We start from the raw sequence: 12,500 nt of genomic DNA on the forward strand, positions 1-12,500 counted from the left end.
ACAAGTACAGTTCCAAATAAAAACAGCTTCTCCATCCTTTAAAAATGGCCCGAAATTCCCCCAAAGGGATGAGTTCAGGTAGCTTCAGATTCTTTTGTAATTCATTCCATATGTAGCGACTGGAGTCTCTACACATAAAAGAACAGTTCCAAATAGAAACGGCTTCTTAAGCCTTTAAAATGGCCTGAAATTCCCCCAAAGGGATGAGTTCAGGTAGCTTCAGATTCTTTTGTAATTTATTCCACATGTAGCGACTGGAGTCTCTACACATACAAGAACAGTTCCAAATAGAAACAGCTTCTCTATCAATCAATCAATCAATCAATGTTAATTTATATAGCCCTAACTCACAAGTGTCTCAAAGGGCTGTACAAGCCACAACGACATCCTCGGTACAGAGCCCACATACGGGCAAGGAAAACTCACCCCAAAGGTCTGAAATTCCCCCAAAAGGGATGAGTTCAGGTAGCTTCAGATTCTTTTGTACTTCGTTCCATGACCATGGAGCAAATCTAAAGGCTTTTTATTACCAAGAAACAACACACCAAGGATGTCCTGTGACCTTAAACCATAGCGACTGGAGTCTCTACACATAAAAGAACAGTTCCAAATAGAAACAGCTTCGCAAGCCTTTAAAATGGCCTGAAATTCCCCCAAAGGGATGAGTTCAGGTAGCTTCAGATTCTTTTGTTATTCATTCCATGACCATGGAGCAAATCTAAAGGCTTTTTTATTACCAAGAAACAACATGCCAAGGATGTCCTGTGACCTTAAACTGTAGCGACTGGAGTCTCTACACATAAAAGAACAGTTCCAAATAGAAACGGCTTCTTAAGCCTTTAAAATGGCCTGAAATTCCCCCAAAGGGATGAGTTCAGGTAGCTTCAGATTCTTTTGTAATTCATTCCATATGTAGCGACTGGAGTCTCTACACATACAAGAACAGTTCCAAATAGAAACAGCTTCGCAAGCCTTTAAAATGGCCTGAAATTCCCCCAAAAGGGATGAGTTCAGGTAGCCTCAGATCTGACCTAATTCATTCCATGACCATGGAGCAAATCTAAAGACTTTTTTATTACCGAGAAACAACACACCAAGGATGTCCTGTGACCTTAAACTGTAGCGACTGGAGTCTCTACACATAAAAGAACAGTTCCAAATAGAAACAGCTTCTCCATCCTTTAAAATGGCCTGAAATTCCCTCAAAGGGATGAGTTCAGGTAGCTTCAGATTCTTTTGTTATTAATTCCATGACCATGGAGCAAATCTAAAGGCTTTTTTATTACCAAGAAACAACACACCAAGGATGTCCTGTGACCTTAAACCGTAGCGAGTGGAGTTTCTACCCTTAAAAGAACAGTTCCAAATAGAAACAGCTTTTCTATCCTTTAAAATGGCCCGAAATCCCCCCTAAGGGATGAGTTCAGGTAGCTTCAGATTCTTTTGTAATTTATTCCATATGTAGCGACTGGAGTCTCTACACATAAAAGAACAGTTCCAAATAGAAACGGCTTCTTAAGCCCTTAAAATGGCCTGAAATTCCCCCAAAGGGATGAGTTCGGGTAGCTTCAGATTCTTTAGTAATTCATTCCATGACCATAAAGCAAATCTGAAGGCTTTTTTATGACCAAGAAACAACACACCAAGGATGTCCTGTGACCTTAAACTGTAGCGACTGGAGTCTCTACACATAAAAGAACAGTTCCAAATAGAAACGGCTTCTTAAGCCTTTAAAATGGCCTGAAATTCCCCCAAAGGGATGAGTTCTGGTAGCTTCAAATCCTTTAGTAATTCATTCCATATGTAGCGACTGGAGTCTCTACACATAAAAGAACAGTTCCAAATAGAAACGGCTTCTTAAGCCTTTAAAATGGCCTGAAATCCCCCCAAAGTCATGAGTTCAGGCAGCCTCAGATCCTTTTGTAATTCATTCCATGACCATGGAGCAAATCTAAAGGCTTTTTTATTACCAAGAAACAACATGCCAAGGATGTCCTTTGACTTTAAACTGTAGCAACTGGAGTCTCTACACATAAAAGAACAGTTCCAAATAGAAACAGCTTCGCAAGCCTTTAAAATGGCCTGAAATTCCCCCAAAGGGATGAGTTCTGGTAGCTTCAGATTCTTTAGTAATTCATTCCATATGTAGCGACTGGAGTCTCTACACATACAAGAACAGTTCCAAATAGAAACAGCTTCTCTATCAATCAATCAATCAATCAATGTTTATTTATATAGCCCTAACTCACAAGTGTCTCAAAGGGCTGTACAAGCCACAACGACATCCTCGGTACAGAGCCCACATACGGGCAAGGAAAACTCACCCCAAAGGTCTGAAATTCCCCCAAAAGGGATGAGTTCAGGTAGCCTCAGATCCTTTTGTACTTTGTTCCATGAACATGGAGCAAATCTAAAGGCTTTTTTATTACCAAGAAACAACACACCAAGGATGTCCTGTGACCTTAAACTGTAGCGACTGGAGTCTCTACACATAAAAGAACAGTTCCAAATAGAAACGGCTTCTTAAGCCTTTAAAATGGCCTGAAATTCCCCCAAAGGGATGAGTTCAGGTAGCTTCAGATTCTTTAGTAATTCATTCCATGACCATAAAGCAAATCTGAAGGCTTTTTTATTACCAAAAACAACACACCAAGGATGTCCTTTGACCTTAAACCGTGGTGACTGGAGTCTCTACACATAAAAGAACATAACTATGGGGGAACCAGATCAAGAAGCGATTTATATATAAAAATCTGCGGACTGACAAAGACGGACGGTTTGTTTTTGCATACAAAGTGCATCGTTTTTAAACGTTAATATGATTTGATCTGATCATGCAACATATATTATGATCTACTTGTACCTTGCACCGCCCAACTAGCGCCGCACATTTACGTCTCTGTTTGAAAGGAGAACGTTTATTCATGTTTTGTGTGAAATGAGGCTGGTTTCTCTAGCAAATGTGTTCTTCCTACAGTTCTGTTTACTGGAGACGCTGGTGACGGCCATTGTGGACGAGATCGGCACCGACTGGATCATGAGAAATAAGTCCGTGGTTACGCTGGGTGTGGCTATTGTCGGCTTCCTCCTGGGAGTGCCGCTAACAACGCAGGTAAGCATTTTTTTGGTGTTTGCAACACACGTCTAGGGACGAGTACCGTTCACGAGGGGTGTCAAAAAAAAAAAAGTTTTTGAGTAGGGGCCTACGAAAGGATTGCTTGTCTGTGAGTGCTCAGAATCTTTCTGTTGTGCGAGTCAATGGTTTGTTTTGACTGTTTGTTTGGTTCGTTTGCCGGCACAGAAACAAGGCACACCCCCATGTAATGTACCCTATATATACATGTAACAACCACAGACACTTCAATCAAATCCCCTGAAGAGCAGGGAAACCTGGGAAACAGGCTTGTAAGGATGAAATAGCTTCTGTGTTTTTTCCTGACCTAACGTATGTATATACAAATATACATACATATATTATAGATATAATTTTTTATTAAAATAGTTAAAATGTATTTATTTTAAACCCGCGTAATTGTATGCGCATTCATTTTTCATCCGTTCGAGTCCCTTTTTGTGCAGTATATTTGATTAGTATTTATTTTTGTAAATCAGCCTGACCTAAGCCTGTATGTAAATAACAAATACTTTGCGATAGCACATGGTTTTCATATTCATTGACGATGTGTCTATTGTTAAACTGTAAGTAGGTTAGATGTAATTCCATCCATCCATTTTCTACCGCTTGTCCCTTTTGGGGTGGCAAGGGGGACGGGGGGGGGGGGGGGGGGGCTATCTCAGCTGCATTCGGGCGGAAGGCGGGGTACACCCTGGACAAGTCGAGTTAGATGTAATTATTGAATACAATCAAAACCAAGAGTAGGATTACTAATTCAGTGTTAATATTTGAGTGGGCCCTGGGCCCCTGTGTAAGGGACAAATTGGGCCCCCGGGTCAAAAATGGTTTAGAACCCCCTGATTTATAGTGTAGATTTTATACCACGTCAACGGTTAAAGGATGCCTGTTGTTGTCCGAACCCGTACATTTTTGACCCAACGTTGGGTTGTTTTTGGCCCCTGAGGCGGGCATCTACTGGTTGCTGCTGATAGACAAGTACGTATATTTGATTAGTATTTATGTTTTGTAATCAGCCTGACCTAAGCCTGTATGTAAATAACAAATCTTTGCGATAACGCATGGTTTATATATTCATTGACGAGGTGTCTATGGTTAAACTGTAAGTAGGTTAGATGTAATTATTGAATACAATCAAAACCAAGAGTAGGATTACTAATATTAATATTTGAATGGGCCCGGGGCCCCTCTGTAATGGACGAATTGGGCCCCCAGGTCAAAAATGGTTAAGAACCCCCTGATATATAGTGTAGATTTTATACCACGCCAACGGTTAAAGGATGCCTGTTGTTGTCCGAACCCGTACATTTTTGACCCAACGTTGGGTTGTTTTTGGCCCCTTAGGCGGGAATCTACTGGTTGCTGCTGATGGACAACTACGCTGCCAGCTTCTCCCTGGTCATCATCTCCTGCATCATGTGTGTGTGCGTCATGTATGTTTACGGTAAGGACACGACTTATACCCCAGTACTCCAGTCTTCTCCAAAGTATTCCCTTCTTTCTCCCAAAGACTGCCTTTCAATTTTTGGGTTTATTTTGGGTCGGTTGGCCTAGTTTTCTTATCTCCGCCAATGGCTGGCCATTTTCTAGGGACTTTAAAAATCCAGACTGCTTATTAGCGTGCACCACTACTGTGATATTGAAGCTGGTATGTGCAGTTCATGGTCCATTGTCCATTCTCTCTATCAATTTTATTGATATGAACCTTTTTCCCATTCAGGTCACCAAAACTATTTCAAAGATGTTGAGATGATGCTGGGCTTTCCTCCCCCGCTGTTCTTCAAAGTCTGCTGGAGGTTCATCTCCCCCGTCATTATCTCAGTAAGCTGAAACACTCACAACAAACTAACATTTGACTAACGCATTCTAGGAATATGACCTACATTCCGAGTGCTAATCTGTCAGGCTACTTTGGGCTTTGTTTCCGATTCCGACCTCCGAGTGCAGATCTTTCTGACATTGGCAGCCTCGGTCGGTATCTGTAGAAGTTTCCCAGCCAAGTATTATCAGTCGGCTAAGCTCCTAGGCCAGGGCTGTTCAACGACATAATGAAGAGGGCGGCAGTTTCGAGAGCCCACGGTCTCAGGGGCCGGACATCAAAATCTGGAAGTTTCTTTAGAAAGTGCCGCCACTCCAATCGGCGCAAATGCAAGCAATCAGCTGCTCCTGTTGTGGCTGGCAGCAGATGGCGACAGACTGAGGCTCATCAAAGTTCTGAGATAGTTTTTTTTCAATATGTTTACTTTAGAAACTTCCTTGACTTTATTAAGAGTTTGGGTTCGAATTTTATTGAACAAAACTAGAATAGAAATATATCAGAGATCTAGATCCACTCCCAGGGGGTGGTCCCCACATCTGCGGTCCCCTCCAAGGGTTCTCATTGTCCCATTGGGTTGAGTTTTTCCTTGCCCTGATGTGGGATCTGAGCCGAGGATGTCGTTGTGGCTTGCGCAGCCCTTTGAGACACTCGTGATTTAGGACTATATAAGTAAACTTTGATTGATTGATGATTGATGACTGTTGAGGAATGTAGTTCATCATAGAACTGGCACCCGATGTTATTAAAAAAAAAGTATTGATTTTGAATCGAAAATGGTTTTTAATCGAATCGTTAATCCCGAGAATCTAATCGAATCATGTTTGGAATCACATTTGAACCAAGTTCCCGGTACCTAGGAATCGATACCGGTACTCGACAGTACCAATTTTCGATACTTTTGTGTGTGTTAATATGTCAGACGGCAGTAATTTATGAGTTTTTTGTTGCGCCCTAAGAAGTGTTGATACTGTAAATAATGTACTTATTACACACCTGTTGTTTGATTGTAACATGCATCTTAGGTGTAATTTTACATGAACACATTTGGAGGTGTTGAAATCGCCATGTTAAATTGCTCGTGCTAATCGGTAGCATGTTAATAGCAAAGCCAATGTGTATTAGCATCATGCTAGCACATTTTTGGAAAAGTCCAAAGCGAATCGAAATCTGGAAGTTTCTTTAGAAAGTGCCGCTACTCCAATCGGCGCAGGTGCAAGCAATCAGCTGCTCCTGTCGTGGCTGGCAGCAGATGGCGACAGACTGATGCTGTATCAATTTACGCTCGTCAAAGCTCTGAGAAAGTTTTTTTTTTATCTGTTTACTCACCACCCCAAAGGACGACCTCATTGTTGCATTTTTGAAGGACTCGTTAACGCGCTGCTTCTACCTCGTCCCCGCAGTTCATCCTGATCTTCACCGTCATCCAGTACAAGCCCATCACTTATAACGACTACGTGTTCCCCGGCTGGTCCCTGGCCATCGGCTTCTCCATGGCTCTGTCCTCGGTGGTCTGCATACCCGTCTACGCACTCTACAAGATCTCAAGGTCCCCGGGAGCCACGTTCAGAGAGGTGAGTCCTCCGGTCTCTACCCTTCACAGCAGGGCTCGCCGACCCGTCGATCGCGATCGACCGACCGGTCGATCTTTATAATATTAGAGAACAAAACGTAATAATATGACATCAGTATGTGACAACCCCACCTCACTCCTCAGACCAGCTCCATACTCTCGGCAGGGTCCTTGAGGGTGCATGGAAGTTTGCCCAACCAGTCTATATGTGCTTTGAGGACTTGGAGAAGGCATTTGACCGTGTCCCCCGGAAAGTCCTGTGGGGAGTGCTCAGAGAGTATGGGATATCGGACTGTCTGATTGTGGCGGTCCGCTCCCTGTATGATCAGTGTCAGAGCTTGGTCCGTAGTGCCGGCAGTAAGTCGGACCCGTTTCCAGTGAGGGTTGGACTCCGCCAAGGCTGCCCTTTGTCACCGATTCTGTTCATAACTTTTATGGACAGAAATTCTAGACGCAGTCAGGGCGTTGAGGGTATCTGGTTTTGTGGCTGCAGGATTAGGACTCCGCTTTTTGCAGATGATGTGAGATGTGGTCTCACTGGATCGGTTCGCAGCCGAGTGTGAAGCAACTGGGATGAGAGTCAGCACCTCCAAGTCCGAGTCCATGGTTCTCGCCCCGGGAAAGGGTGGAGTGCCATCTCCAAGTTGGGGAGGAGATCTTGCCCCAAGTGGAGGAGTTCAAGTACCTAGGAGTCTTGCCCATGAGTGAGGGAAGAGTGGATCGTGAGGTCGACAGGCGGATCAGTGCGGCGTCTTCAGTAATGCGGACGCTGTATCGATCCGTTGTGGTGAAGAAGGAGCTGAGCCGGAAGGCAAAGCTCTCAATTTACCGGTCGATCTACGTTCCCATCCTCACCTATGGTCATGAGCTTTGGGTTATGACCGAAAGGACAAGATCACGGGTACAAGTGGCCGAAATGGGTTTCCTCCGCCGGGTGGCGGGGCTCTCCCTTAGAGATAGGGTGCGAAGCTGCTCCTCCACATGGAGAGGAGCCAGATGAGGCGGTTCGGGCATCTGCTCAGGATGCCACCCGAACGCCTCCCTAAAGAGGTGTTTAGGGCACGTCCGACCGGAAGGAGGCCAAGGGGAAGACCCAGGACACGTTGGGAAGACTATGTCTCCCGGCTGGCCTAGGAACGCCTCGGGATCCCCAGGGAGGAGCTGGACGAAGTGGCTGGGGAGAGGGAAGTCTGGGCTCAAGTCTGGGCTCAATCCAAATGTTATGTTATCACTGCACCTTAATCGTATTCTGAACACAGAAGTGAAGCACCACCCACCTCTGGAACGACGCGCACAGCAGGCGTTTTTGCACTTAAGAAACCAATGTTTTTGGTTTAAGAAACCCCGCTTCATATCACAATATATTTCTCGTTTTTTTTTGTGTCTCAGCGGTTCAAGCACGCGTGCCAGCCACACCCAAAGTGGGGGCCGGCCCTGCGGGAGCACCGCACCGGCCGCTACGCCCCGCCGGCCGCCGGAGACACTGTGGAGGCTCGTCCCCTCAAGGAGAAGGACGAGCTGAAAGAGGAGGAGGGGGAGACGGAGAGGAAGGACGACATCTGCCTCACCATCCAGGGAAGCAACGGCTCCACCAACACGCACAACAACCCCAACCCCAGCGCGTAGACGCCGGCGCGCCGCCCCCCGCTACCGGTCGCCATGCCGCCCACCTCGCCCCCTTCCCCAGCCTTCGGTCCTCGCCCCGCTTTCCCACAGTCCTCTGTGGGGGAGATCCCTTTTTTTTGCTGGAGACCTTTACATATTGTAAGGGCTTATTATATCGATCCTAACCTCTGCTGTCTAGCTGTGATATCTATAGGCACAACAACAACAAAAAAAACAGGGCACATAAAAAAAAACAAAAAAAAAAGAAACAATTGGGTCATGGTCCAAATGATTTGTTTGCGTGTGTGAGTGGGGACTTTTTAATTTGTCGCACGTCATTTAATAATGTTCTTCCTGTCTCATCTTCATGTGGTAGATCGTGACGCTGTCCCTCCCTGACATCTTGAAACCGTTTAGTGCGAAAATAGTCGTAATTCCACAGCCAAAAATGGAATCAATTAATTTTTTCACCTCAAAATTCTACACACAACACCCCGCGTTGACGTGAACATTTATTTTTGTTTGTTTTTTGCAAATTTATTAAAATGTAAAAAATCACTTACACCTACTGTAAGTATCGCAGCCTTTGCTCAATGTAAAGGGAAGCAATTTCTTCCGTAAAAAACAACAACAACAACACTCTCCCTGACCACCTGAGGGTACGACAGACTGTGGATGCTTTTAAAAAAAAGGCTTAAAAACCCTTCTTTTTAAAAAAGCCTCTCAGATCATGAGCAAACACCATTTTCCGGTACGATTGGGTGCGAATGTTCGGAGGAAACCGGCCCCGGTGCCATCCCCTACAGTGACGCATGGCATCATGATGCGGGGGATGGCTTTCCAGCGGGATAGAGGGAAAGATGAATGCAGAGACATCCTGCGTGAAAAACCAACACGTCTCATCCAAACGGAAATCTCCCAATTATAAATAATAACAATAAAATCAAATCCCCCGATGAACAGGGAAACCTGCGAAACAGGCTTGTCGGGATGAAATAGCCTATGTGTTCCCCCCCCACTGAAAAACACACCTGTTTCGCAGGTTTCCCTGCTCTTTAGGGGTACTTTATAAATAATAACAATAAAATCAAATCCCCTGAAGAGCAGGGAAACCTGTGAAACAGGCTTGTCGGGATGAAATAGCCTCTGTGTTTGTTTCCTGAAAAACACACCTGTTTCGCAGGTTTCCCTGCTCTTCAATGGGATTTTATAAATAATAATAATAATAAAATCAAATCCCCCGAAGAGCAGGGAAACCTGCAAAACAGGCTTGTCAGGAAACAGCCTTGTCAGGATTATCTGTGTTTTTTTGTCCCTGAAAAACACACCTGTTTTGCAGGTTTCCCTGCTCTTCATGGGGATTTTACAAATAACAACAATAAAATCAAATGCCCTGAAGAGCAGGGACAACTGTGAAACAGGCTTGTTGGGATGAAATAGCCTCTGTGGGTTTTTCCCCCCTGAAAAACCCACCTGTTTTGCAGGTTTCCCTGTTCTTCAATGGGATTTTATAAATGGTAACAATAAAATCAAATCCCCTGAAGAGCAGGGGATTTGAAACAGGCTTGTTGGGAAACAGGCTTGTCGGGATCATTAGGTGTGTTTTTCAGGGAGGAAAAACACACCTGATTCTCAGGTTTCCCTGCTCTTCGTGGGGATTCTATAAATAAAAACAAAAAATCAAATCCCCCGAAGAGCAGGGAAACCTTAAAAACACGCTTGTCGAGATAGAAAAAAAAACGTGTCGTTTTTTTTTTTTTACATTTCTAATATATTTTCCACAAAAAATTACACAACATTTTTTTTTCACATACGTGGGGTATTGTGTGTAGAATTTTGAGGACAAAAAAAAAAGTGCGTGTATACATTTGACAGTACAGTGTTTGTTCTCTCCTACGTTCCTTCTTCAAAACTAAACACGGAAGCTGTTTGACTGTGAAAAGTGTCGGGTTTTAACCAGTAAAAAGCTGCTGCTTTGTAATCACTTTATCACACATGTGAAATAAAAAGAACAACAACAACAACAACAACAAAACAGCCCATTTCTCAGGGTCCTCGCATCGCGTGAAACATAGTTTTTTTGCCTCATCCCGACCCGATAAGTCCGAAAAGAGATGATACGGTATTACCGAAAAAATTCCGGACTATAAGCCGCTACTTTTTTCTTACTCTAATTAATGTTTTTTTCTTCGCTGACGGCCATAAAGCAAATAATTTTCCAAAAAAAACACATGCAAAGACACTTAAACGGTGTATTATTGTCAACCGGGAGCCATCCATAACGTTTTTACTCTTCGTTTGTCACTTCGAGCCACGTTTGTACGTTTTTACAATACAACTAAAACAATCCCGTCCCACATGTAAAGTCCGTCGGACTGTTTTCACAAATATTTTGATCGTAATGGAATCCAGCTAGCCTCGTTAGCTAATTTGCCAACACGTTTACAAGTTAGCATCATTAAGTTACGACGGCGTTATTTTTAAACACTTCTGAAAAAAACTCCGAGGCGATTTCATCCCTACAAGCCTGTTACACAGGTTTCCCTGCTCTTCAGGGGATTTTATTTTCAGGAAAAAACACAGAGGTGATTTCATCCCGACAAGCCTGTTTCGCAGGTTTCCCTGCTTTTCAGGGGGATTTTTTTAAATAAATAAAAACAATAAAATCAAATCTCCTGAAGAGCAGGGACACCTGCGAAACAGGCTTGTCGGGATGAAATCGCCTCTGTGTTTTTTTCTCTCTCCTGAAAAACACACCTGTGTCGCAGGTTTCCCTGCTCTTCAATGGGATTTTAGAAATAATAACAATGAAATCAAATCCCTGGAAGAGCAGGGACACCTGCGAAACAGGCTTGTCGGGATGAAATTGCCTCTGTGTTTTTTTTTCTCTCCTGAAAAACACACCTGTTTCGCAGGTTTCCCTGCTCTTCAATGGGATTTTAGAAATAATAACAATAAAATCAAACAGGCTTGTTGAGAAACAGGCTTGTCGGGATTATATATATATTTTTTTAAATTAATGTTTTTTTTATCAATTAAGAATATTTACAAGTAATCATTCAAAAAACTATGATTTTTTTAACCTCTCCATTTCTAGCTAATAAGCTAATGCTAGCAGGGAAGACCAGATGTATTGTTTCAGTTCCACAAATTCCTCTGAGTTATTGTGTCGGTTAATTGTATTGGAGAGCTAGCTTCCGCAGCTAATGGGTCCATGCTAATGACTTCTGTTTTGTTTGATTGGCCGTTTTACTGCCTTGTCACAGGCACCGTATGGAAACAAGTAAGGTATATAAATAAACGTTTACATAATCTTTCTGTGTTTTTAAAACATTTTGTGGGTGTGCTCTATAGTCCGGAAAATACGGTATCGTATATACGCAGTTGTTTGCGCACACCGCATCTGGTCCTGAATCGCCCCACCCCTGAATGCTTTGGTCACACGCGGGGGTTTCTCCCACGAATGAGATCAAAAACCCAACCTTACCTAATGTAAATGTGAATTAGAAGTTGTTTCTTCATTCCTTTTGAGTGCACTTTGGTCGAATGTTGAAGTTTGTGAATTAGAAGTGTTTCTCCATTCCTTTTGAGTGCACTTTGGTCGAACGTCCAAGTGGGGGATCGTGTCAAGCCAGAGCCTGTTGCCGTTATACAGTAAATACTATCGTGAGTGTGAAATGTCGTCGTGCGGTTTTGTGGTAGCAGCCTCCGGTTTACCTCGCACTCTTGTCACGTAGGCTAGACGATACTCCAAGCTGCTGTTCCTCACAATTTGGTGGATTTTTTTGAAGGTAAATGCATTTAAAAGAGGCGTTATCGCGGATGGAACGAGATACGTCGGTTTAGCGAGGTGTTGACCGTCTTGGCATTAAAACAATGTAATAATAAAGTGCAGTGTTTACCTTGGAGAGTGCACTGTCACGGTGTTTCCTTTCGTCAAACACACCATCAGCGGCTTTCCCCATGCTCTCATGGGGAAAAAAAAAACGTTGGCCTTTTGGATATCGTTTTAACATCCTTAGACCCGTCCTGACTCAGTGTGATGTAACACGACGATACGCTAAAGTCGTTTTACTCAAATTTTTCGGACGATTTATTTCTTTAATTCAATCGAGGTCTTTGGGCGCCACACCATTCGATTTTATGGGGGTAAGAATGGATTCTCGATTAATTTTTTTTTTTTTTAAATAACATTGGTATTATGAACTACATTCCTCCAAAAAATAGATAAACAGCGCCGATACATTTTTATTTTACTTTTAAAAAAAACTTGGTTTTATTTAATAAAGTCCTACCCAAATTTTTAATAAAATACAAATAAGGCACATATACATACATAAACAAATAAATACATATATATATATATATACGTT

The 12,500-nt window shown here is 43.2% G+C and overlaps 1 protein-coding gene across 3 annotated transcripts in view; it reads left to right on the top strand.

The window, feature by feature from the left end:
- Positions 1-10,787, top strand: part of slc6a9 (solute carrier family 6 member 9) — a 209,713-nt gene extending 198,926 nt beyond the window's left edge. For all 3 annotated transcript variants that reach the window (XM_062070421.1, XM_062070422.1, XM_062070420.1), the window contains 5 exons: positions 2,978-3,112; positions 4,478-4,577; positions 4,854-4,954; positions 6,353-6,523; positions 7,912-10,787. In XM_062070421.1, coding sequence (XP_061926405.1) covers positions 2,978-3,112; positions 4,478-4,577; positions 4,854-4,954; positions 6,353-6,523; positions 7,912-8,148 — 744 coding nt within the window. In that variant the 3' untranslated portion in view covers positions 8,149-10,787. The remainder of the gene's footprint in view (positions 1-2,977; positions 3,113-4,477; positions 4,578-4,853; positions 4,955-6,352; positions 6,524-7,911) is intronic.
- Positions 10,788-12,500: the final 1,713 nt, after the last annotated feature.

This window comes from Entelurus aequoreus, linkage group LG14 (genome assembly GCF_033978785.1).
Source record: "Entelurus aequoreus isolate RoL-2023_Sb linkage group LG14, RoL_Eaeq_v1.1, whole genome shotgun sequence".
NCBI lineage: Eukaryota > Metazoa > Chordata > Actinopteri > Syngnathiformes > Syngnathidae > Entelurus > Entelurus aequoreus.